At 40.5% G+C, this 27,922-nt stretch overlaps 1 protein-coding gene and 1 pseudogene across 4 annotated transcripts in view; both read left to right on the top strand.

The window, feature by feature from the left end:
• Window positions 1–19,921, top strand: part of phf2 (PHD finger protein 2) — a 128,006-nt gene extending 108,085 nt beyond the window's left edge. The window contains exons 16-23 of one of the 4 annotated variants that reach the window (XM_068051766.1): window positions 1,162–1,235; window positions 2,340–2,497; window positions 2,745–2,795; window positions 3,997–4,271; window positions 9,122–9,232; window positions 10,649–10,758; window positions 11,143–11,257; window positions 18,814–19,921. In XM_068051766.1, the coding sequence (XP_067907867.1) occupies window positions 1,162–1,235; window positions 2,340–2,497; window positions 2,745–2,795; window positions 3,997–4,271; window positions 9,122–9,232; window positions 10,649–10,758; window positions 11,143–11,257; window positions 18,814–18,902 (983 nt within the window). In that variant the 3' untranslated portion in view covers window positions 18,903–19,921. The remainder of the gene's footprint in view (window positions 1–1,161; window positions 1,236–2,339; window positions 2,498–2,744; window positions 2,796–3,996; window positions 4,272–9,121; window positions 9,233–10,648; window positions 10,759–11,142; window positions 11,258–18,813) is intronic. The other 3 variants (XM_068051767.1, XM_068051768.1, XM_068051769.1) reach the window with 3 other exon arrangements.
• A 7,734-nt stretch (window positions 19,922–27,655) lies between these two features.
• Window positions 27,656–27,823, top strand: LOC137380453 (U2 spliceosomal RNA; annotated as a pseudogene).
• The last annotated feature ends 99 nt before the right edge of the window (window positions 27,824–27,922 follow it).

Here is a 27,922-nt window from a genome sequence, read left to right on the forward strand (position 1 = left end):
TGAGGTTGCAAACTGTCTGGTTCAGCCTGAGAGTGAACTGGGAGGGGAATGGAATTGCTGGCAAGTATGGAGCTTGTTGCCACTGAAGGTGATGACTTTGGACTTTCCAATGTTTAACTTGCCCTTTAATGTTCTCTTTTTATTCCATTGGGCTGGATTTTACCAGCCCTATGGAGATAGGCTGGGTACGGGAGAGCTGGAAAAATGGTGGCAGAAGGCATTGGGAGGGAAGCCCAATGTCTTTTCGCTGCCACAGTATATTGCCACCTCAGTGGTGCCAAATTAAGGAACACCTCCTGCCCCCACCAACATTTTACCCGCGTCGAAAGGGGCTACTGGTGTGTGGGGTTCCTGGGGGGGAGGAGGGATTCCTTGATAGGTGCTTCATGGCCCACGAAGGGGCCCCTGTGACTGCGGTGCTGTCGATTGAATGTGCCACACCCTCATCCTGATCACCGGGGCCTGCCTGCCGGGTCTCAGCAAGGTCAGAAAGCAATCTTACCTGTGGCACTCCTCTCTTCCTCTTGAGTAGTCCCTTGGGAACGAAGATGACTTTCTTCCACTCCAGGGTTGTGGGTCCTTGGGTGACTGAATCGTCCAATCCTGATATTCCAGGTCCCGAAGTTCATTTTGAGGAGGTGGAAGATGCCTGTGCGTGGGTTCTTTTAACATGGGCTGGCCATTGCACACCAACTACCACACAGTCCGAGCGAAGCAAGGTCTTTGTCCAATGGCAAGGATGGCTGAGATGATTGGAGACCAGGCTCCGCTTCACAGACGGGGATGAATACATACACATGGCCAGCATGTCCTGCTGGCGAGTCCGGATCTGCGTCAGGGCGTTCTTGAAGGGGTAGATGAAAGCCTGTTCCAAGGGCTTCTGTGACAAGCGCTCCCCAGGACCCCTCTGGAGCTGGCAGGATTACTGGCACTACTGAGCTGCTGGCCCTCTGATTGGACCAGGAGCTCTGGGAAGTGGGCCGCCATCCTCAATTGGATGGTAGTCACGGTAACAGCATGTTAATTGGCCACTGCCAGTAAAATGCCACCCCAGGGTCCGACTGCCTGCTGGTTGGGGATCAGGTCCCACTTTCGCTCCTGGTGGTAGGGCTTCCTACCTTCTGAAATATTCAGCCAGTAACTGTCTGTTTTGTTTCTTAGTTTTATCAAAGATCAAAGAGAGTGTTGGACACACTGAAATGAGGGAACCTGTAGTCCAGCACAGTTCTAACCAGGTATGTCAACATATATTCACCAATTACATGTGGAATTAATTTTATAAGCACTTGGGCTCATGAAGTTGACAGTGGCTTGGCTATTTCTGTTAGCTGAACACAAAGCTATATTTGCAACAATTTATGTTATAAATTGTCCTAATCATGTAGCAAGGATGTGTCATCTCCTGATGTTACAGGCAGGTCTCCCAGCTATATTGTTTCAGGTACAGCAAGATTTTACCAACCCTCTGGAGATGGGCTGGGAGGTAGGAGGGTTAGTAAAATGATGGCGGAAGGCATTGGGAGGGAAGTCTGACATCATCCCACTGCCACAGGACATTTCCAAAGGTGGGAATGGCAGCCACGCGGGTATGGCCATTTTATGCCCCTGCCAGCATTTTACTGGCCTCAGAACGGTCTCCTGCTGCGTTGGATGACTGCCAGGTACATTGAGACGGCCTCTCAGTGGCTTCCATGGGTGGGGGAGCCTTACTTCCCACAGGCTGTATGTCCCATGGAGGGGCCCCCCGGCATCTCCGTGTTGCCACTGGAGGGTTCACCCCTCTGACCGCCGGGGTCTGCCTCCCTGGCCTCGGCACATGAAAAAAATTTCTCACTGGTCCTTTGAGGGTGTCTCAACATGGAGGTGCCCTCTTCTCTCTGCAGCCTTAGCAGCGGCCACCTCTCTTGGTGGTGCTGCTGAGGCCGCGGAGCTGCTAACCCTCTGATTGGGCCGGCAGCTCGGAGAGGCAGGCCACCATCCTTAACTGGGCAACAGTCCCAGTGGCGGCCTGTGCCGGTAAAATCCCCTCCGCGTCCCACCATTTGCCCCTGCAGGCTCGAGACCCACATTTGGTCCTGGTGGCATGCTGGTAAATTCCCAGCCGTTGACTTATGTTGGAAGTCAACAGCTGGCACAAGAGATCTGGGATTCTACTGTTGAGTCTGGGAGACTTGCAAAATTGTTTAGAATTGAGAGCAAAAATCACTGCACTAAAAAGTTAACTAAAAATTGGCTAGGATGAATAAGGCAAATCAACTTTTCATTTCTTGTTTTAAATCCTTACTGTGCAGCTATCACTTGCAAATCAATTTTATTCTAATTTGTTGGTTCACCTGTAGGATGACAACTCATCTGATGAAGATTTACTTCATATTGATACTGAGGCAAAACCAGATCCTAGTTCTGACAAAAAGACTGAAACAAGTAGTTCTGCTGGGATACTGGATCTGCTGCAGGCCAGCAAACAGGTTGGAGGTCTTGAGTACAGTGGAAACAGGTACAAATCATAGCTCCAAAAATGAAGGAATAGAATTTAGAGTTTTGATAAGCTGCAATTGACCAGTAAATTTTAATAGTTTTTTTTTAAAGCTGTCTCTTTGTTAAGGGGTTCCTGAGCCCCTGCCTCTCACTGAATTTGATTATGTTGCAGTTAAGCATTGTTTAGCTGTATTGTATTAATCTAGTAGAGGTTCATTTAATCCAAACATTTAATCTGACAAAATCCTTTTAAATGTTTTTTGCAGCAAGATCGTTAAAGTAGCAAAGGTCACCAACAGTGACATCACTGACTTCAGGTACCAATAATATCCTAACTGGGTTAAATTCAGTAATTATGGATAAATAGAAAACAATTCAGATGAAAAAAACACATATTACTATAGAAGTAGAAAACATTATCAGATGTAAGCTTACAAGGGATGGTGCAGTATTTTGTTCAAGATATTTATTTCATTTCTTAGATACTTAAATTGTTTGCATATTTCCAAGTTTTATTTCAATTTTGAAAAGCAAAGAAAGGGAAAATAATTGTTTTTAGCACTAATGTGTTCAATAATTTACATGTACTTGGATGTGAAATGCATGTGGAGTCTTTGTTTAACAAAAGATATAGAGATAGCAAGGTCTTGTGGTTTTCCACAGTAAGCTACTACAGGTATTCATAGTATCGTAGCAACTTACAGCACATAAGGAGACCATTTGGCTGGCATGCCAGTGCTGGCTCTTTGAAAAAGCAGTCGTGTTAGTCACATATCCTCACTTTTTGACTGTAACCCTTTAAGGATTTATTGCTAGAATGTGTGCTATTTAAATCTAATTTGTAATATTGTAGATTGGGGAGATACTGAATAGCATACAACTCAACTTAAAACTTGACTTAAAAGAATTATATTTTCAGCCATAGAAGTCTGAAAGGACATTTTTTTTACTTCCAAAGTCTTTTTCTTTCCTATAACATCTGCAAATTTGTAAGGGTGAACATTATGAAGTTGAATTAAGAACCCCCAGGGATATGAAAGTGCTGCACTAAGGAATAGTAGGCCGCAGGTTTGGATACATGCTTGCCATGCACCTTTTGATTGCAGTGCAATACTCAACAGAATAAAGGGCCTCCCCCACAAAATGGAATGAACATCAGAGAGCTCAACTCAATCTAGCCACTTTACATCTATTTTTTTAGTGTGGTCAATTGCAAGCAGAGAAGTTAAAGAATAAAATAAAACGTTTATAAATAAAAATTGAAAAATCTGTGAAGGAAAGATTTCTCATAGTGTCCTATTGAAATAAAGTTATAATTCTGTTACATTATTAATTTGAGTACAACGGTTTTTCAGTTATCTAGGGATTAATACGCAAACAGGTTAATTTCCACTTTTTTGTACAATGTTCTAACAGGCTGTGATAATAAAAGCAAAGATGCAAAATATCTTCGTCAATCAGTTTCTCGTTATCCTACTTCTGTTATAGAATCATAGAACTGTTTCCCTTTTGTTTCAGCCAACCCCCAGCCTCACCCAGTACACAAGAGGCCATCCAGGGCATGTTATCCATGGCAAACCTTCAGTCCTCAGACTCCTGCTTGCAAACTTCATGGACCAGTAACCAAGTTAAAAATAGCTCATCTATAGTTCAAGGATCAAAGAAAACTAGTAGCAACATTAATAAGCACACCGGGAAACGCTTAGTCAAAAGCACTACGCAGAGCACTATTGACATTAATGATTATGAAGACCAGGACAGCCTAGGAGCATGTTTCAAAGATTCTGATTATGGTAAGAACATTTGATAAATAACAGTGACACAACTGGTATATTTGTGAAGTAAAGAAAAACTAAGCAGAAGCACAGAGCAACTGTTGGCTAACAACTGTTATTCAAAGTAATCTTGCACCTTTGACTGAGATTAGCCAACTCTGAAGTAAAGAAAGTATAAAATCTTCCCAATATACCATGGCATTCCAGTGTATATAAATTTATCAGAGTTTTCTGTTTCCCTTATTCATTAAGAAATGTTGATGGACTGTATTGGGAACAGCAGAACTTTGCAGTTCGGTGCTACAATATTTGGCAATGATTGTTAACCTTTTTCACTACTGAAAATTGTTTTCAATGTTTACCGTATGTACAGTTGTATAAGACACTATGTATGGTACTTACATGCGATGTCTTTTAAACTTATGCTGAGAATCATAAAATAGCAACGAACCCTAACAGAAAAACTTCAGTCTTCAAACTTGTTCCTCAGACTTCAATATTCATTATTTTCTTTATATTGTACAACCTTTGAAGATGGTTATCTCCCCTACTGCTCTGTCCCCACCCCATCCCATAAATTTATGTGATAAAATTAGAATGGCGAGACTGTAAGAAATGGCAGAACACTTTCATAACATATATTGAAATAATAAAAAATAGTGGGCCCAGTAGTTCTGGCAGTGGCTATTGCAGTTGTCTCCAAGTTTTAACCATCATTCAGACGTGTTTAGTTTAGTTTAGTTTAGTGATACAGCACTGAAACAGGCCCTTCGGCCCACCGAGTCTGTGCCGACCATCAACCACCCATTTTATACTAATCCTACACTAATCCCATATTCCTACCACATCCCCACCTGTCCCTATATTTCCCTACCACCTACCTATACTAGGAGCAATTTATAATGGCCAATTAACCTATCAACCTGCAAGTCTTTGGCATGTGGGAGGAAACCGGAGCACCTGGAGAAAACCCACGCAGACACAGGGAGAACTTGCAAACTCCACACAGGCAGTACCCAGAATTGAACCCGGGTCGCTGGAGCTGTGAGGCTGCGGTGCTAACCACTGCGCCACTGTGCTGTCCCATTGTCTTTCCCCATTGTCTGAGTTTCATTCATTCTTTACCAGGGTGGCAACTGGATCTTTTGATTGGGGAGGAAGGGGTGTTCCAATTCGACATAAGCAAACCCATGAGCTAATCATGGAAAGACGCTAACACCAACCAGTGAGAACTCTATGGTACAAACCATTGTACTTTTACAAGTAAATGAGGAAATGTAGTGGTGGGCATCAGCAGAGATGAATATAAATTGAAAATATCTTATTTTGTTACATTCTATATGATGCAGCAGCGGCAAGCTATCTCCCTTCTGTTGACATAATTTTTCTTACACTATGAACATGGTTTTGGGCCTAAGCTGAGAGGTCCCAGACTGGTCCAAAACTGGGCCTCAGGCATCATCTAAGTATTCCTGGTGAGCTTGTCAGATCTCTACAGGCAGATCACCCTCTAGAAACATTGAATTTTGCACCACTTGCCTCATTGGCATTGGCCTCAGGTAAGTCATAGAGTAAGTCCTGGAAGGGCAATGGATGACAGCAGGAGGGGGGAGGGAGCAGTTGTGGTTGTCGGGTGCTGTGGAACTGGGAGGAGCATTTCTCCTTCTGACTCTACATGAACACTTTTAAAATATTTTGAAGTATTTCTTACTTAGCTTTTTGGTGGTGAATGCCTGCTAGGCCACATCCACACCAGCAAAACTGGTGGGACAGGCCCGATACCTGCTATGCAGTGCTGTCCAGTTTCCTTGAGGGATCCTAAAACAGGCATTAGACCACCTCAATAGCATAGGTAAAGGGCCTGGATGCCTGAAAGTTATCTGAGGTTAATATGGTGTTGGATGTTTTTCAGGCGCCCATGTATGCGGGGGGGGGGGGGCATGGTCCTGCGAAATCAGAAATTGTTGCTCCTGTTTTCCACCTGGAAAATGGGTGCAACAATGAGCAATTTCTACCCCAATTTATCACAATGTTTTATTTCATGGTGATAATTATGTTGCATTTTCTAAAGAAAGGTCCTGAAAGTATTCTGAAGTTCGTTCTGGGAATGGGAATACTTAAAAAAACATAAATGTGTTGAAGTAAAATTTAAGTTTTAATACACATCAGTTTAATGTCAGTGTGCCATGTTGCCTATTATTTTGATCATCTCTGTTTTTTCTCTTTTCCAAATGCAAATCACAAAATATTGAGAGCGAATATAGCTATTGCACAACCTAAGTAAAATCTCAATTAAAGTACACAGGAGAAGGTCATATTAAACATAACATATCAAAGTTTATTTGAAGTCATCTTGCAAAGTTAAAATTTTTCCAAATGAGAATTATTCAATCAGATAATGGCATAAACAAAATAATGTCACTTAATTATATCCATATGTCTCACATAATGATAACATTATTATTAAGCATGTTTTTGTATCCTTCCTCAGACCAAAAGTATTTCTGACACTGTAACCTTAACCTTCAGAATAGTAATGGTACTGATTATTATCCTAAACTGGATTTAGATTTCAAAGGAATATGTGTCTGGCTAGGATTTATATATATTTTGAAATTGATTAGATGATTGCTGTTGAGTAGTGTATATTAATGATAGAGTTACAAATAATTCTCTTATGTATAGCGATAACCTATTCTATATACCATCTGAATAACTGGAAAACTGACTTTCAAAATTCTCTGCAAAACTGTGAATTAAATTCAGAATTTACAGATTAATTGACTAGCTTACATATATTAATTATCTAAACATAATCTGTCCCAAAACATCTCTATGAAATTGCTTTGGACTTCTTTAAATTCACCAAAGTAATATTGGAACACAGGTTATTTCAGTGGTGAGCATAGTGATATTGCCTCTCTCACTGGGTTATTTGAGACATTCCAACTGGAGTTTAACATGTCAAGTATTTTCCAGGATTTATGTGTTAGAATAGACTTAACCACAGTACAGTAAAAAGGAAGGGGTTTAGGGACTGTGGCTAATTTGCTACAGGACCTTAGTGCCTGCTTAGGGCAGAAGTACAATATAATTAAAAATGTTGATTCCTGAACTAGGGATGTTAAAGGTGGTTAACTAAAAATTTAGTAACAATGTCTAAATGTAGTGATTTGTGCTGTAACATTAGGTTCTGATATTACATACCATTCTGCAGGCAGGACAAGCATTGTGTGAAACCTTGCAATGATTATTCTGTGCCATCTTATGAGATTCATATAGAATGTTAAGTCTGACTGCAGCAGTTCTTGTGCTTTTAGCATAGCATTAAGGTCTATCTGAGGTACTGGCCACTTTTGTGCTGCTCCAGTCCTGATCTTGTCGAGGCCTGATAGCCTGAATGCACCTTAGTCATTGAGTACATTGTCCTCCAGGAACAAGAGATGAAGGGAGCTAAATTGGATAGCCCCCAGAAACAGGCTCAGGGATCGTGGTGTGTGATTAACCCATGCCTGTTGATTGCAATGCAGGCAGCACCACAACTTTGTGCTGCCTGCTCATTTGAATGATCTCTGCATCCAGACAGTACCAACTGTGCTATTCATTGGCTGGACACATCAGCAAGAGGCCAATATCACGTGTGGCATATACTACTTAAAGCTTGCCTGCACTGCTTAAAACTAGCCTGCAACTCTTATAAAGGGGAGGTGTATTGTTGCTGGAGTAGGTGCTGGCAGTCATGCAGGAAGGGAATCTGATCTGGGAAAGAGTGAGGAATGGCACAACAGGGGAGAGCGTGAGCTTCAGATTTAACATTTCCGGTCTGTGACCTGAAACGTTAACTCTGGCTGGGATTTTGTGTGGACCCCTGAGGCCGGGGAGGGAGTGGAGTTGGGGGGGGGGGGCGCGGAGGGCCTGTCACCACTCAGTCACCAAGTGATCTTCCCAGTGGTGGGATCGGCCAACATCGGCCTTCCTGCTAAAGGCCAATTGAGGCCCTTAAGTGGCCTGTTAATGGCCAATTAATGGGCCTCTTCCTGTTGCCACTGGGATCTTGGCAGGGGGGCCTCCGCTTTGTGGGGAGGTCGCCTTGTAAGAGGATTAGGAGGGGACGTCCCTCCTCTATGAGCAATCTGTGGCCCACAGAGGACCCCCATCGGGAACAACTTTACTCCTGGGATCCCCCCCATGCCCCAGACTGCATGACCACCTTCCTACCCTCCCCTCTAGCCACCACCTTCTGAACTGGCCCTGGCGACCCCGCATTGCTTATGGTCCAGGGTTCCAGCACTATACCTGGATCCAAGGCCTCTGCAGTACCGGCAGTGGCCACTGCTCCTGGTGGTGCTGCCGATACTGCTGAGCTGCCAGCCCTATGATTGGCCAGCAGCTGTTGGAGGCGGGGTCCTGGCTGATTGAAAAAGACTGGAGGATTGCTCCAGGGGAGGGGCACGAAAAGGCAGAGGCCCGACGCTGCGAGCCCCGCCTCCACAAAATCCAGCCCTATGTTTCTCTCTCCACAAATGCTGCTGAGTATTTCCAGCATTTTCTGTTTCTATTTTAGATTTCTAGTCTCCACAGTATGTTGCTTTCCTATTATTTTAGAGAGGCTACAAATTTTGAGCAGCTTTTCCAGTGATCTTTTAGTATACCTTTAGACTGAATTAGGAACTGATTGTAACTGAAGAGAGATTGGGTATCTTGTAGAGTAGAGGAATGTTAGAGTCAAGAAGTAAAGGTGTTTGGAAAATGTGAAGGTGGTTTATTGGAACCAGATTATAGCTCCTGAAGATTTATGGCCATAAAGGTTGTGCAGGCTTTATTTGCATAAAACAATGAATATATCATGGCTCCTTTTATATATTTAGTTTATCCATCACTCGAATCTGATGATGATGATCCAGTTTTCAAATCCAGATCCAAAAAGAGAAAAAGTGCAGATGATACACCATGGAACCCTACAGGTATCTTTGCAACAAGTGAGGCTTTTAGTATTGAACATTATTGTTAATCACTTTACACTATGCATGGTATTTGAAAAAAATCTCAATATTTTCTCTATCAGCTATGTGGGCTGGACTACACTTCCAGTCTCTGTATTTTATCAGTATGCCTAATAATTTTGTTTCTAAAATACAATAGTTAGTCATTAGTAAATATATAAAATAAAATATAATTGCTTAGAATTCTAAATTTGCAGCTGACATTTAATTTATTTCTTAAATTACAAGGGATGATTATTTACTGATATCTCATTGCTGATTTGAAAATGAGAGAAAGTTCACATGGCAGAATTGTTTCCTGATTACACCAGCCCTCCTAATAGCCTCCAGTAAAATCTATGTAAAATTAAAAGTATAGACAAAAACAAGTTACTGTCACAATTATTTTATTGCATAAACAAAATATGTCATGGCTAATCATAATTTATGATTTCTATGTGGAAATATGCCATAATTTATAACTGGCTATCACACATCTGATTGAAAGACTATATATTCCACTACATAATTATGTGGTAAGATGAATTGTGCACAGCTTAAAAATAACGATCAGATAGCTTCACTGAACAAAACTGAAAATGTGTATTTAGTTGCCTGTCATTTTTGCATTCCACAGATATTCTCCTGAAATAAATACCTTGAATTACATTTTAAATTGCTGAAGTATATTCCCATCTATTTTTCATGACCTTAATATTGATGAAATTCCCTTTAATAACTGAAAAATAAATAGTATTATTTAGTAAGGGCTTGAGGAACAATAAAAAAAAATCTCTACTGCTAGGACTAGTTGTGATGAGATCCCTGATTTGTGCAGCTGATGTACTAAAGGGGATTATCCCTGCCTAAACTGATTGCTGACTCTTGCCCACTACCCATGATGGCTGATATGGAGATTTTACATATTTATATTTTTAATTTTAGTATTCTTGGGTAGATAGTGTTCTCTTTTTACATACCTGTGGAGTTATCTCCCTCTCTATTATTTTTCAAATTTCAAAGGATCACTGCAGTTTATAGAATATACTTAATTATATCCAGACATGCCAAATCAAAGATGCTTTGTTGGCACACTGAAAGAAATGGTGTAACACATGTGCAATGTTCAATAATTACACATGCTTTTAAATCCCAGCCATATTAACTGAGAACAATTCAGTTCAGTTTAAAATGAATAAGAAAAACCTTTAAGGGTGGCATAGCTTTACTATCAGTTTTGTGAAGCTTCTGCCTAACAAATGAAAAATGACATTTGATGCAATGTGCTCCAGATCAAGCATTACTGTCATTATCCAAGTTAGACTATAGGTTTTAAAATAATAAATAGCCCAAGGTTATACCTTTATGCACAGAATGCAACAATTGCAAATAAATATTTTTGTATTTCTTTAGCCAGAGTTACGCCATCTGTTCCTCGGCATGACAGGCCAACACGAGAAGGGGCAAGGGTTGCCTCAGTAGAAACTGGATTAGCAGCAGCTGCTGCAAAATTATCTCAACAAGTGAGTTCCTTCGAAGATTTCACTAGCAAAATACATAGAACTGAATGCAAGTTCTTTTATGTTGAATACACACTTCTGAAAAATTAGTTTTCTAAACTAATAAAATATTGAGATTTTATTTTTTGTTAAGTGAGCGAATGGGCACACAAGTTTTAATAATAAATAAGAAACTTTGTATAATGTTATTGGTATACGTGGCTGTGTTTTTAGAACAACTGCTACCTATATATAGATCATCAATTGAAACAAGTTTAAGAGTAGGTTCCTCAGATCATGAGCACCTTATTAATTAATTGTCATGAATTTAAGCATTAATGAATGGGTGTAATCATATATGTACATATATATAAAAATAATAATTTATATAATTATATTTCATTGTAGGAACAACAGAAAGTTCCGAAGAGAAAATATACCAAAAGGAAGGTGTCGTCAGATGATTCAATCAAAATTCCTCAGGAAAGCGTTTCTACAGAAATGAAGACTGACAGCCATACAGGTAGTTTCGTGGATCATAAATATACATAGAATCAGAGAAATTTACAGCATGAAAGGAGGCCATTCAGCCCGTTGTGTCCACACTAGCAATGAGCAGTGTGTGGCGCTAGTTGTGCAGCTGGTGGGATATGACATTTGAAGATGCATTCACTGACCTTGACCACTCATGTGAGGTCATTGAACTTCTTGCGCACTGCATCCAGGTTCTTGGGTCTAGACTCCTGGCATTGTCTCCCACAGCTATCTGACCCCACTGCCTTTTGAAAATTTGTATGGAGGGCTTGCTGGCCCGTGTGAATAGATGACATCGAATCGTAGAAATTTACAGCATAGAAGGAGGCTACTCGGTCCATCGTATCTGCACTGACTGACAAGGAGCCATCCAGCCTAATTGCATTTTCTAGCTCTTGGTCTGTAGCCTTGTAGGTTACAGCACTTCAAGTTCATCTCCAAGTACTTTTTCAATGTTATGGGGATTTCTGCCTCCCTCCCACCCATCCAGGCAGTGAGTTCCAGATCCCCACCACCCTATGGGTGAAAGAAATTTCCCTTGAATCCCCTCTAAACCTCCTACCTCTTACCCTAAATCTATACCCCCTGGTTATGGACCCTCAACCAAGAAGAATAAAGCCTTCCTATTCATTCTATCTAGATCCCTCATAATTTTATACATTTCAATTAGGTTTCCCCTCCGCCTTCTCTGTTCCAAATAAAGCAACCCTAGCCTATCCAGTCGTTCTTCATAACCAAAATTCTCCAGTCCAAGCAACATCCTCATAAATCTCCTCTGTACCCTCTCTAGTGCAATCACATCTTTCCTCTTGTGCAGTGACCAGAACTGCATGCAGTATTCCAGCTGTGGCCTAACTAATGTTTTAAACAGTTTCAGCATAACCTCCCTGTTCTTATATTCTATACCTCAGCTAATAAAAGACAAGTATCCCAAATGTCTTTTTGACCACCTTGTCTATCTGTCCAGCAACCTTCAAAGATCTGTGGACATGCACTGCAAGGTCCCTCTGTTCCTCTACACTTCTCAATATCCTACCATTTATTGTGTATTCCCATGCCTAGTTTTCCTTCCCCAAATGTTAGCTGTCCTCCAGTCCTCTGGCATCATGCCGGTAGCCAGAGAGGATTGGAAATTGATGGTTAGAGCCTCTGCTATTTCTTCTCTTGCTTCCCTTAACAATCTAGGATACATTTCATCCAGGCCTGGGATTTATCCACTTTCAAAGATGTTAAACCCCTTAGTACTTCGACTCTCACTATACTGCTGATGCCAGCAAATTAGGTATAGTGCAAGTCAGCAGAGGGTCTCAGCTTGTGTCTCCAGGTGTGTTCCTGACACAGAAAATACCACCATTTACACCAAGCTCAGGGTAATTTTAATGGTGGAGGCTGGGGATAGTGACTAGGTAATAAAGAGAGGCATTTTTTGAGGGAGACCATTATGTGGCCTCACAAATACTGTGGGGGTGAAATTGGAGCTCATTGCACCCATGTTCCAGATGGAAAATAGGGACATAATGGGTTCAGTTTGGGGGAAACCTCCAGCGCCTGCACAGCTTCGGAAACAGGCTAGTTTGGGCTTGGTACGGGCATCCTTAACATCAGTCTAAAGTAGGAGTGAAGATGTAGAGGGCCTCATAGTTCTTTTTGGGAAAAAAAATAGAGTAGGCCATTCAGGCCCTCGAGCCTGTTTGGCCATTTCATGGCTGATCTGTGTGTCTATCCCATTTATTGACCTTTGATCCATAGCCTTTGATAAACGTACCTAATAAAAATCTGTCAATCTCAGACTTGAAAATTTCAATTGACTCATCATCCACAGCCTTTTGGGGGAGCCATTTTAGGACCCATTCCCGAAATCCATTTGGCCTGATCGGAGCAGGTGTCAGGGATGTTCCAGCTAGCATTACTTGGTTTACATGTGGTCTAACCTTGAAATATACTTAAAAAAGTATATCCTTGAAAAATACTTACGTTGATGTGTAGCTTAGCACTACTCTGAATCATTTCTGGCTCAGGCTCAGCCCCTCCTGATTCCTTCTCGCTCCCTGCACCCTCCAACCCCCAGACCTGCCTGAAGGCCACTGCCATCATTGCTTTCCCCATCCCCACTGCTGGCGTGCTGGCATTAAATCCCTCATTCTTCCCCCCCCCCCCCCCCCACAACCCACCCCAGACGTATCTGAGGACCACCATCAGCGTTGCAGCAACCCAACAATTACATCCACTTTGCCTATGACCTGCCTGGGAACATGCAGTAGGTGTCCGCAGCTATCAGCCTTATTAAAGTAAGGCCCGAGGCCCATTTTTGATCTGTCCTTGGGCCTACCTGTTCTGGCATATACCATGATCACCTTAAGTTCCCTGCACCCAGTTTGAAGCAGCAGAACCAATTTCTAACCCAGTATATTTTTGTGAAGAACAGCCTATTTTTCTTTTTTTTTGCCACATTCTTTTTGTGAGTGTTGTCTCCTCAACTTCAGAGACATTTAGAATCTCCAATTGGTTGAGGTAGCTGTCCTGTCATTTCTGGAGAAGAGAGTTTCAATAAAACTCAAGGAACAGAGGTAAAACAACTTAGAAAACAAGTTTTTTTTACCAGTACTTTTTAGATGAAAAAAACTGTTCTGACAAATTACATTTCTCATTGAATGCGATGACGCTTGCGGGAAAGTGACGTTGAGGTAGATGATCAGCCCTGATCTAATTGAATGGCGGAGCAGGCTCAACGAGCTGAATGGCCTATTCCTGCTCCTATGTTCCTAATAATCATACCTTTACTTGAGGGTGCATTTAAACTGTGGGTTTAACACTGGTATAAGCAATTTCACTTTACAACAACAAACTAGTAGTGTAAATCCTGAATCAGAGCCCAGTTTGACTCCAGAATGAAGCAGATAGCAGCTACTTGGAGGAAGTTTGACAAAAGATAGAATAGAAATCGACTGCAGTGTCAATCTGCTTTGAAAAATGCAGAATGGTTCTTTTAGACCCTCTGGATCTTTTGTAAATCTACTTGACCTTAATTTAAATGTTTATGGAGCTGTCTATCACTAACTTCCAGTCACATGACAAATATTAAATCTAATGTTTGTTTGACTGAATTTTCATCCAGCCAACAAAACTATGCTGTATAAATCAGAATACTTAATGGGAAGCAGGTTTACTAAGATTATTTTGCACTGAAAACTCACTTGCCATTAGATCATCCTCATTCCTATATAATAAAACTGATATTAACCTATGTATTGTTCTTTATGTCTCCTTGAAACTTATAAGTATTGTGGGTTAACAGCATTTTTATATTTTTCGAGTTTCCTGTACTGGCAATAAAAATCTGGTATAAAGTTGCTGGCAGTAATTAACACTCATCAGTCCAGCCTCACTTGAATTGTTTCTTATAGTGCAGCACCTATATTTTATTTACATTTTTTTTCTGTCCTGCCAGTTCTTTTCAATCTGTAGAAAATAGATCAAAAGTGCAAGAGGCACTTGCTTGCACTTGAATGCGCCTGTGTGGCATTTTCTCCCTCCATAGCAGTATAAGCAGCCGTATGATAGTGCTGGTAAAACTCTGGCATCATCAGTGTAATAGCAGTTTAAGTTATATTACCGTAAGTACAGTTTGTAGTGAGTATGAATTCATAGCTACAGTGTTCTCGGTTAGAGATTCTTGGAGTTGGGAATTCAGAGAGCAGGAATGTAATCTGTTTTAGCAAGGCTACTTTCTGAGGTAAGATGCAAGGAGATAAGGTGGATCACAAGACTGCAACTCAACTGCAGAGCTGGGAAGACTCAACTGAACCACTGGATGCATTTCCCAGCACTCCTGTTCCTGACTTTAATGAGATACAAAGTTATTTTTAAACTTAAGTTTATATTTATTCTTCTATTTGTATTTATTGTGTGCAATATATTATTTAAAATTCTAAAATGTCAATTACAGTACATGAATGGTAAGCAAGTCATTATCTTGGTTCAAATGTTTTACCTAACTGTATTACTAAATTGAACTCTGCAGGGAACAGTTTGCACATTAATTTCTTAGTAACTGTTGCATTTAGGTGATTTAGTTATAAAAATACAATGATTGTGCCACAATTGCTAATCTTTCTAAATGGATATTAATCTAGATGAGTCCTGTGGCCATTCATTTCAGAATAGAGGACCTAACACCAAATAACCCATTACATGAATTCAGTGCATGTGTGTCATATATAGATACGTTCCAGTTATTACAAGGTTACGATCTGGTTTAAGAATCCAAGTGGTCGTCAAAAATTATTTAAGCTTTACTCTTTTAGTGTACATCTAACTCTAATTAAATTATTGTTTTACAGTGAATGGTGTTCATTACCCTCTATATTATCTTGTATGAGTATTCTAAACTTATTTCTAATTATGTGAAAATGTAATTAATGTCATCAGTAACAACAGCTTGCACTTATATAGTGTCTTTAACGTTGTAACACGCCCCAATCCGCTTCACAGGAGCGCTATCAAACAGAACACTGAACCACTAAGGAGATATTAGGGCAGATGACCAAAAGCTTAGTCAAAGAGGTAGGTTTTTAAAGCATTTTAAAGGAGGAAAAAGAGGTAGAAAAGTGGCGAAGTATAGGAAGGGAATTTCAGAGCTTAGGACCTCAGCAGCTAAAAGCAAGGCCACCTAAGGTGGGGCGATTAGTGGAGCATGAGGCCAGAAATGGAGGAGCGCAGGTTATCTTGTAGGGCTGGAGGAAGCCACATTTCTGCATAAAAATGTTTGTGGAATGTAAAAGTTGAAATTATATGAAAAGCCAAAACTACAGATACTGGAAATAGGAAATAAAAACAGAAAATAAAGGGAACACGCAACATAGGATAGTAATAGTGTAAAAGGCAGAGAAGGGGAAGAGTTTATGAAGTGTGTTCAAGAGAATTTTCTAGATCATGTGTTTCTGGCTCAATGAGGAAGGAAGGATCTGATTCTGGGGATGAGGTGGATCAAGTGTATGGAGGGGAATGTTTAGGGGACAATGATCGTAGTATCATACGGTTTATGTTAGCTATGAAAAAGGGCATGGAGCAATCCAGAGTAAAAATAATTAATTGGGGGAGGGCCAACTTCAATGGGGTGAGAACGGATCTAGCCCAGGTAAATTGGAATCAATGATTGCCTGGCAAAACTGTAACAGAACAATGGGCTGCTTTCAAAGAGGAGATAGTTTGGGTACAGTCGAGATACATTCCCACAAGGAGGAAAGGTAGGACAAACAAATCCAGAGCTCCCTGGATGATCTCAGAGAGTAAGATAACACAGAAAAAGGGGACGTATGAGAGATGTCCGATGGAAAATACAATTGAGAACCGGGCTGAATATAAAAAGTTCAGAGGAGAAGTGAGAAAGGAAATAAAAGAAGCAAGGAGAGAGTATGAGAAGAGACTGCCAGTGAACATAAAAGGGAATTCAAAAGGATTCCATAGGCATATAAATAGTAAAGCAATGGTAAAAGGAGGAATGGGCCTAATTAGGGACCAAAAAGGGGATTTATGCATGAAGGCATGGGGTATGGCTGAGATACTAAATGAATATTGTGCATCTGTCTTTCCCAAGGAAGAAGATGCTGCCAAAGTCAGAGTGAAAGAGGAGGTAGTTGCAACATTGGATTGGCTAAACATTGATAAAGATGAGGTATTGGATAGGCTGGCTGTGCTTAAGGTTGATAAATCCCCAGGGCTGGATGAGATGCATCCAAGGATACTATGGGAAGTAAGGGTGGAAATTGCGGAGGCACTGGCCATTACTCTTCCAATCCTCCTTAGATTTGGAAATGGTGTCAGAGGACTGGAGAACTGCAAATGTTACACCTTTGCTCAAAAAAAGAGTGTATGGATAAACCCTGCAACTACAGGCCAGCCAGTTTAAACTCAGTGGTGAGAAAGCTTAATTCAAGACAAAATTAACAGTGACTTGGACAAATATGGATTAATTAAGGAAAGCCAGCACGGATATGTTAGGGGAAAATTGTGTTTAACTAACCTGCTTAGGTTTTTTGATGAGGTAATGGAGAGGGTTGATGAGGATCATGCAGTTGATGTGATGTACATGGACTTCCATAAGGCATTTGATAAAGTGCCACATAACAGGCTTGTCAGCAAAGTTATAGCCCATGGAATATAAGGAACAGTGACAGCATGGATATGAAGTTGGCTGAGTGACAGGAAACAGAGTAGAGGTGAATGGTTGTTTTTCAAACTGGAGGAAGATATAAAGTGGGGTTCCCCAGGGGTCGGTGTTAGGACCACTGCTTTTCTTGATATATATTAATGGCCTAGACTTGGGTATACAGGGCACGATTTCAAAATTTGCGGATGACACAAAACTTGGAAGTATTGTGAACTGTGAGGAGGATAGTGATAAACTTCAAGAGGACGTGGACAGGCTAGAGGAATGGGCGGACATTTGGCAGATGAAATTGAATACAGAGAAGTGCGAAGTGATTCATTTTGGTAGGAAGAATGAGGAAAAGCAGTATAAATTAACGGCTACAATACTAAAGGGGACGCAGGAGCAGAGGGACTTGAGGGTATATGTGCAGAAATCATTGAAGGTGGCAGGGCAGATTGAGAAAGTGGTTAATAAAGCATATGGGATCCTAGGCTATATAAATAGCGGTATATAGTACAAAAACAAGGAAGTTCTGATGAACCTGTATAAAACCTTAGTTCAGCCTCAGCAGACGTATTGTGTCCAATTATGGGCACCACACTTTAGGAAGGATGTGAAGGCATTAGAGAGGGTGCAGAAAAGATTCACGAGAATGGTTCCAGGGATAAGGAACTTCAGCTATGTGGATAGATTGGAGAAGCTGGGGTTGTTCTCCTTGGAGAAGAGAAGGTTAAGAGGAGATTTGATAGAGGTTTTCAAAATCGTGAGGGGTCTGGACAGAGTAGATGGGGAGAAACTGTTCCTGTTGGCAGAAAGGTTGAGAACCAGAGGACACCAATTTAAGCTGATTGGCAAAAGAAGCAATGGCAACATGAGGAAAATCTTTTTTACACAGCACATAGTTAAATTCTAGAATGCAGTGCCTGAGAGTGTGATGGAAGCAAATTCGATTGTGGCTTTCAAAAGAGAATTGGATAATTATCTGAAGCGAAAAAATTTGCAGGACTACGGGGAAAAGGCAGGGGATTGGGACGAGGTGAGATGCTCTTGCAGAGAGCCAGCATGGACATGATGGACTGAATGGCCTCCTTCTGTGCTGCAATCATTCTATGATTCTAGGTCTATGGAGAGAAGAAATTGTTAGAAATGAGGAAAGGTTATTGTCCTGAAACGTTAATTGTTATCATCCACAGATGCTACCTGAACTGCTGAGTGCTTCTTTCTAGCATTTTCTGTTTTTATCTGAATTTATATGACAATATGCCTACGCTGAGTTCATTTGTAATTTGTAAAGGCAGGTGGATGGCTGTAGATGTGGAACAAATCTTCATTTATGTTTACACGCATGTTCATGTATCAAACACAATAATTATACAGTTTTTTTTATATTCCAGGAAAACGGTTAAAGAAAGGTATGGCAACCGCTAAACAAAGACTTGGGAAGATATTAAAAATACATAGGAATGGAAAGCTTCTTCTGTAAAGTTAGGAATGAGAAATATTTTCATTTTAAAATGTATTGGCCTGACACTAACGCTGTTATATGTGTAACTTAACGTTAACACATTTTAGATCATTCCAGGTTAGAGACAGTGTCCATTTAAACTGTATTTACAGACCTTTCTCAGTGGGAGTACGGTGCTTTTGTGTGGTACTCTAGTCGGTTGGCTCCACTTGGTCTGTAGCATAATTGGAAATGCTTGTTAGTGGCATTTAATATCTATCAAAGATGCCAGTGTAATCCTCTTAATTCAGCCAAATCTTCTGTTGGAGCATCTTTTAAGCATTAAATTACAGATGGTGAACGAATAAATGAATCTGGAAATATTACCATTTTTTGAAGAATGTTGAAAACAAATTTATAAGAAATGTTGTCCTTATATGCACAGGAAGAGGGTGTTAGAGAGTACAGTAGTAAACTGCTGCCTTTAACCTGAGTAAATGGATACTGTTTCTATAAACTTGTTTCTCAGGCAATTCCACATTTCAGATTTAAAGGAACATTTTCAAATGTTATTTCATAATATACAAATCCTGTAAATATGGTCAAAATACTAATCTTTATTGCTCAGTACCTTTGAGTTACAACTCTGTGTACCCATTGCTCTATTAGGTTTTTTACATTTTCATCTTTTATGATAAAATGTTGTTTCTTTTCAGTTTGCTGTTATAATGGAACTTATTTTTTATAAAAGGCATTGCCTGAAAAACAAAGACATTATTTTGTGTGGCCTTGCAAAAATAATCTATTGTAAGTAGTCACACTACATCAGCAAAAGTAACGCATTATAGAGAGGCTTTGTAAATGAGGTAACACTTTTGTTCTATATGAGCTTATTATTTTCAATTTTGCATTATAATGCAATATGAAGTATTTTTGGTCTTTACTGGTGAAGTGTTTATGTGTCTAAGTCTTTGTGACTTATCTGTAATTTATTAATATTTGTAGCTTTTTATATTTGTACATTTCTTACACACTTTTTTTTAAAATTTTCAACTACTTGTGATGTCTCCCTTTTCCTGAATTTGTTACATAAAACCTGGTCTTAAAGGGTCTTTTTTTTTCTCTAAATCATTGGTGAAACAAAGTTACATGATTTTTGGCCTTTTATGTGGTATAATAATCCTGTCATACAACCTATGTATATTTTTAATTTAGATAGGTAATTAGGTAGTTCTTTATGAAAGCCATTCCTTTTTACCTAGTCTAGTTGAGTTATAGCTACATTGACTTTTTTATTATTTACAAACTTTATTTTTGAAAAATTGTTTCTGTATAGGATTAGCTAGAAGTTTAAAATAGTGTTTAGTTCATTTTGGTCACAAATGTGTGTTGACTATTTTGATTTTTACATGTCAGTTTAACATTTATTATCTTTTTATGCTGCACATCCAAACCATCAGCTATAATGATATCTCTTTATGTTGTAGAAAAAAGCTCTCAAAGAAATTTATATCAATGAATGAAACATTGGATGAGAAAGGCTGCAGTTAAAATTAACAGTGAACCTCAGGAATAAAGTAAAATAGGTTCCAGCCGTCAATGCACCTTTTGAGTCTCACAATATCTTGTATATGGATTTTCTTGGATACTTGGCATTGTTTTTGATAAATACACCTTTCAATTTTAAAACAGAAGTCTGAATGCTTTTAGTAAAAGACATGAAATATATATTAATCATCTCAACATTTTTAACAGTTTTAAAGCAGTAATGTTAATTGTATTGATGCTTAATGCATTTTAGACTCTAGTCAGATTAGTCTTTTTAATATCTCTGAACATACTGCAACGTCATTATAAAATCCTTTGTAGCTTATTAAGAAAATCAAATATTTATGTTACAAAGTAGTGCTCATGGCCCTAGGAAGAGGGAAATTATGATTTAATGAATTGCATTTCTTAGAACGGCCAGTACCATTGTCTTTGGGGTGAAAGTTGTGGTTACAGTTCCAGCTGACCACCAGAAATCAAAAGCCACTTGATTTCAAACAGATGGTGTCTGCATCAACAATATATATAGAAAATAAAATTGTTGGGAATAAGACTGAGTGGTGAAGTAGGTTAGATACAGTGGCCTTTCACCACTTAAATTCAGCCCACCTTGAAGGAAAAATAGATTCTTCTGGCTGTCAGCTGTAATGGTCGTATGTGAAATAAGTTTGGGAGTTTGACCTAATTCATGGTGGATGTAGGCCCACAGTAAAAAGCAGTCCTTAATTTGGTATCAGTTGTCTCTTGCCACACTTCCAGAACAGCACTCCTTACAGTACCAGTATGACAGAATAACTGGTATGGGAAATAGAAACTTCGCACTGGTGCAGTAAGTTGTGTTACGTTAATGTTGGGGCAGAATGGAGAGAGCTTTAAAACTATTCATTTTACTGGCATTAACTTCCCTTGCTTTGATAGCTGCAAAAAAAAATCATGTGATGATAATTGTAAATGTTCAATTAATACATACAGACTACACAGTAGGAGAGGTGAATTAATTAAAAGGAGTAATATATAGATATACCGTGATTATTTTAATTCAGTTCATGCAAGCCTGAATGAAGAAATATTGTTTAACAAAAATATATATGTATTGAAATACACTTTAGTAATTTAACCTAAAGTACAAAACTGCAGAGTTAACAGTCACTGTTGCTGCTGATAGCAGCTGATCATACTTGATTATATATTTGTTTGCATTTGACAAGCCTGCAATCATTTATATAGTCTACATACATATTGAGAAAGAAAACCTGTGACGAGCAGCATTCGGCTGTCCACTGATTTCTCACAGGTGATTTTTTCTATTTATGATCGATCCATTTTGGCATGACATAATATGCAATAAACTGGAAATGGGGATTAAAAGGAAAAAAGCTTTCTTAAGTTGTTAAAGTATGTTTATTACTGTGTAATACAGTAGGAACACATACTTGTTGGCTGATAAAGGATAGATCAGTAATAGCCACTCTGTACTTGGCACCACAGTTCATGTTTTGTAATCAATTTTTATAAGTTCCACTGCACTATAAATTACAACAGAAACACTTCTTACATTTTTATTTTAGCTACTATTATTAATGTGTACATTGTCAATAAAGTAAATAACCTGTATAGAATGTGTTTTAAAACTGTTAAAAATAAAATCTACATACTCTTCTGTTTCACAAGCCCCTTGCCTATTCACTTGCAGACAATTATTAAAACATGCCATTGCAGCACTGTTCAAACATTTTTTTCAAATTCATTTATAGGATGTGCGTTGCTGGCTAGGCCAGCATTTATTGCCCAGCCCTAATTGCCTTTGAGAAGGTGTACTATTCTTAAAAAATTGATGCTGAAACAGTGCAGAACTTTGACAGAAGACTGCATTATGGTAAAAAGAAACAAGCGGAGACATTATTTCTAAGCAGCAGATTAAAGCAAAATGTTTAATTTTTTGTTTGCACATTATACGTGAATACTGTCTGTTCAAGTTCAAGAACCTTCCTGCATACTTCATAATTTATTATCATCAATTGATGTGCGATGTTATTCATGAAAGAAATAAATTTTCTGGGATAAATGCTAACTTCTGCTGCTGTGTGGAAATCTGCCGGTAGTGAATCAGCCACCTATTACATACCCGGAAAGGGAAATTTGGTGGGGTGTATAATGGGTGGCCGATTGCTGCTGCTAGTTTTCCACATGGTGGTGAATGTTAAAATTCCCACTATTTCTCTTGCTGAACTGCCTTTGCCTACTCTGTAATGCTTTCTGTTTGCCATTCTTCTTCCAAGGCTTTCACACTTCATTATCTTCTCTGTTTCAAACTCCTCGTCACTTTGTTTTACTTTTTGTAGAAGTCTGTCCTTTGTAACTCTCCTGCACAGCTCTCAATTAGAACGAGCCAATATTAATCAAAAAGCACTGTGCTGTCCTTATATAAGACTGATTAGACACCATCTAGCATATCTGGTGGAATCTTCTGAACTTAGCACCTGCCAGAACAGTGGGACCATTTTCAGTTGACTAATTTAGCTCTTTAACTCAGCCACAGTATTAGCATCCTGCCTCGGAGTTGTCTGACCAGTTGGGGAGGGAGGGTGGGATGACGGATCCATTGTGTTAAAGGAAGGATTTCTAATTAAAGGACTATGGCATGAGTTAGAAGGGCTGCAGCAACCACAGGAATAGAGAGGAGACCTGGGAAGGCTGCTGTCCAGATCTCTTACTCTTAACTGGAGATCCTACTCTGGGATCTGAGGGGCAGCAGTGAGGTGAGCTCTCGCAAGGATGGAAGGAAGAGGACAACCTCTCCATCCAAGCAAGCATAGATGGAAGTTACTGAGGAAGTCAGAAGCAGAAGAATGGTACCTTCAACCCAGAAACTGTGCACCAAGAGGATCCAGAACCTCAGGAGGGTGGAAAAGGTGAGTGGCATAACACACTCGATGCCAAACCCCACACTCTGCCTGTCCCTGCATTCTCCCGCACAGAACTCCTCAGGACAACACATATTGCAACTCTATTCATTCCTATCTCTGCAGATACCTCACATCCCCATCTAAATAGCCAATAATCTCACTCACCTCATCCTATTGCCCTCTTGCATCCATGACTAACAGTCACCCTCCATAAATGCTATCCTTCCCTCCTCTCCACAAAAGCCATTATGAACACTCATAACTTTCTCTTTTCTCCTGCAAGGAGAGAAAGCAGTGCACAAGTTGGCAAGAGGCAGAGACCTGGGGGCAGGGGTTGGGGTGGTGGTAATTCTTACAGTGACGAGAGCATTGTCAGCCACTGGCAATGTATGCCCACCTGCTCCATTTTGAAGGAGGTCTTGTACCAGGAGGCTGCAGATGTCAGCAGCGACCTGCCGTGAGAGCCTGGGCTCCTGAACCAACAGTGCTCAGATATATCAAGAGAGCTAATCCTCTGCCTGTAGGCGTGAATCTCAGTGACCGTCCTCTGTCCTGTGGAGGGGCATGCGGCTGAGGAGAAGGCATCTGGTGCTGTTGGTGGTGGTGAGCTCCCTGCCCTAGACCCTCAGCAGAGGTACAAGGTGGAGCAGCACAGGCTGGCAGCAGGTAAGTGCAGCTGAAGTTGAGTGAAGTGCTAGATAGAAGAAGTTGGCAATCCCTGTCAAGCAGTGAAAGCACTCCGAGAGAAGAAGTGCTTGGAACAGCAGTCTCATAATGACCATGGCTGGAGCTCTTCAATGTAACAGATCAAAGACCTCCCAGCCTTCAGTTTCACTGAACAAGTTCTTCCCATTGCACACTCACCTCGGTGATCCTGGTAAGTTGCTGATAGGTCAGGAAACAGGTCCCCTGGCTGGGAAATCCAGAAATGAGGGTTAAAACCGTTATTAATTGGCTTTTAATTACCTTAATAGTTTACCCAACCAATCTAAGGGGGTTCCCCACTTTCCTTCAATCCCACCCTGCAGAAACCCGGATGAGAGCAGGTTGATGTTGGGATCCCGACCAGATGTAAATTTCAAGGGATTTAACTCTCTGTATGCAATGCGGACCCACCTCCCATTGCCAGGGAAAATCCCTCCTGTTGTGTACAGTTTTGTCCCTTCATTTGGTGGATGATATAGTGGTTCTGGAAAAGGTTCAGAGGGGAGCCATTAGATTGATATCTATCTTAATGAACCTTAGCCTGGGTTATCACAATAAGTTTAGCGAGCTGGGTCTTTTTACTCCAAAAAAGCGTAGACTTCGGGAAGATTGAAGTTTTTTTCCTTTTATTTATTCATTCATGGGATGTGGGCATTGCAATCATTTATTGCCCATCCTCCATCCTGAATTGTCCTTGAGATTTTAGTTTAGAGATACAGCACTGAAACAGGCCCTTCGGCCCACCGAGTCTGTGCCGACCATCAACCACCCATTTATACTAATCCTACACTAATTCCATATTCCTACCACATCCCCACCTGTCCCTATATTTCCCTACCATCTACCTATACTAGGGACAATTGCTAATGGCCAATTTACTTATCAACCTGCAAGTCTTTGGCATATGAGAGGAAACCGGAGCACCCGGAGGAAGCCCACGCAGACACAGGGAGAACTTGCAAACTCCACACAGGCAGTACCCAGAATTGAACCCGGGTCGCTGGAGCTGTGAGGCTGCAGTGCTAACCACTGTGCCGCCCATGATGATGCCTTCTTGGACTGCTGCAGTCTGTGTGAAGGTGCTGTTAGGTAGGGAGTTCCAGTACTTTGACCCAGCAACAATGAGGGGACAGCTATATATTTCCAAGACAGGGTTGGTGTGTAACTTGGAGTGGATCTTGGAGGTGGTGATGTTCCTATGCACCTGCTGCTCTTGTCTTTAAAATACTGAAAGGACTAGAACTGTGTCCCTGTGAAGAGACTGTTAGTTAGATAAGTCAGCGAGGACCCAAGGGACCTGTATAAGTTACTTAAGTATCAGACTAGGCTATGTGACAGGAGGTTTTCTTTTTGCAGAGGGTCATTGATCTTTGGAACAAATTGTCAGCTCATGCAGTGAGGGTTCGAGCCTTGGAAGAAGTCATGGTTGAATTTTGTGGGAATGATGGCTTTTGGCTAGATGGAGTGGGGAAGCAGTGGTTCCTAAGACTGGAATAAGAGAAGTATAGAGGCTGCAGAAAGGGTGAAAGGCGGTGGTGAAGGGGTGAAGTTGAGGGGGGAGAAAGATGAAAGCAATTGCAAGGTTTGATTGTGTGAGGGTGGGACCAAACAAGAGTGGACGTCAGTGTAGAAGCAGCATGTTTAAATGATTGCATGGGAGGCAGCTTAAGGGTGAGAAATAGATTACAAATCCGGGGAGAGTAGTGGGAGCAGGACCTGGAGCTGGAAGTGTGCCATGAGCAGGGCCTGAAGCCATGAGTAAGGGGGTATTTTCAAACTGAAAAGGCAATGTTGATGTATTAATGGCGAACTTCAGAACAGGAACACTCCAGGAAGGTGTAGGAATGATTAAATAGGAGGCTGAGGTCCGGAGTGGAGCACAGGTCAGGCAGGGTGTGTAAACTGCCAGGGATGGAAGGGGAGAATCAAAAACTCATGGTGGCTGAGAATACACCGTAATTATTTTCCAATGATCTGACTGATCTTTGACATCACATGATTACTATTCATTACAGCTCGGATCTGATTGGTGCATGTGTCATGTAATTAGCATGGACCAATCAGTATTTTTGCAGACAGACTAGAAATTAACAATCATACAATGTTATAAATCATGTCAGCTTGACTCAGCAGTACCATTTTCACCTGAGTCATAGGGAGTAATTTTAGCACCCAAAATGGGTGGTTTAGATTGGGTACAAAGTCAAAACTTAAAAATTTTAAACCCAAAACCCAAGCTTCCATGAACCTGCCCACTTGAGGTTTTGACAGGGTCAGGTGACTAATCGGCCCTCAGGTGGTGGGTGGGTGATTAAAGCTTTTTAGGAGGTTAGATACTTCCATTTTAACAGGGTTTCTATTTTTAACATATGTCAGCTGGATTTCCCTGGCCCCAGGAAACCTGGCAAGGAAAAGGAGGCAAAGTGGTTGGTTCCATTAGGTAAGTGACTTGACATCACTGCTTGTGGGCCAGGGAGGGTCAGGAGTCTTTCCTCCAGGCCGTAACCTGTAAACCCCACTTGATGAAAGGTCATTGACCTGAAACGTTAACTCTGTTCCTCTCCACAGATGCTGCCAGACCTGCTGAGTATTTCCAGCATTTTCTGTATTATAGTTAATTTTCAGTGTCAGAGTGGGTAATTAGCAGTAACTAACAATTAGATTGTAAAAGAATATCTGACAGCTAATCAAGGCTTAATTAAATTTGCACAGACTTTAAATAGCTCCAAAGCAAACTTTCTTTGGCGCATTTAGTTCCTATATACTGTGCAAAATACAGTAACTTGATGCTGCTCAATGCATTTCAATGTTATTTTCGTGAAGTTAGCGATGGAGTGGCGCAACTCAGACAGCAATTTACGGATTTCCGCATTTAATCATACATCTGTCCCCGCCTGAAGTTGCTGTAAATAACAGCAAGCACCATTAGCCTCACAGTTATTTTGACATAATGTTATGGCCACAAAACCCTATCTATTCAGTTGGATGTAAAAGATGGTATGGCAGTATTCAAAGAAGAGCTGGAGTTCTTCTGATGTCCCGGATAACATTTACCTCAGTCAAATCTACCAAAAACATATTAATTGGTCATTTATTTATTATTTGTGGGAGTCGGTTGTGTGCAAATTAGCTGCTGTGTTTGCCTAGAAAACAAGTGATGACACTTTCAACGTAATTAATTAGCTGAAAAATTATTTGGGACAGCCTGAGGAAATGAAAGATGTTATTTTAATGCAAGTTCTTTTTAAATCCAAATAGCTGTTTTAGGACCAATCCCCAAAGGTAAGCTGCATACAAGGGCTAGAATGATCCGAATTTCTAGCTCAAGATCCTTTCTGGTCGACAAGAACTACTTCTGAGTGGATCGTAAATTATCTGTGCACTGTGCCTTCAAAATCTCCTCACACCAGCGCAACCAGTTGCTCTCAGTTATGAAAGGTGTGTGAGGGAGATTGCTACAGAAGATTAAGAACTCTTATTTCAAAGATTTACTTGCATTGAGAACATGATCCCATCTATAGTTTCCCTCATGATGACTATGAAGAGGCCGAAGGTATACTTTACACCCAAGTTAAACAAGCGATGTTAACAAAGCCAGGAGATGAGTAGATTTTATTATTACTCCATTCTTCTCAAGCTTCTCGGCCTTTTGGCTAAGATCAAGTGTAGTATCTGTTCTTATCAGTGCTTATTTGATTGAGAAGAGACCATGATCATTGCCTTTTGATCCTGGGGAAGCGTTGAGTAAAATAGCTAAAACCAATTTTCGAGCTTCGGGCCAGGGAGTGCGCAACACCGTTCGGGTGGTTGTGAAGGACAAGTAAGGAGATGCACCAGTCGATCGCACCTTCTTCATCAGGAAAATTCTCTTCGATTGCTGCGGATTTCAAGCGACGGATA

The sequence above is a fragment of the Heterodontus francisci genome, chromosome 19 (genome assembly GCF_036365525.1).
Source record: "Heterodontus francisci isolate sHetFra1 chromosome 19, sHetFra1.hap1, whole genome shotgun sequence".
NCBI lineage: Eukaryota > Metazoa > Chordata > Chondrichthyes > Heterodontiformes > Heterodontidae > Heterodontus > Heterodontus francisci.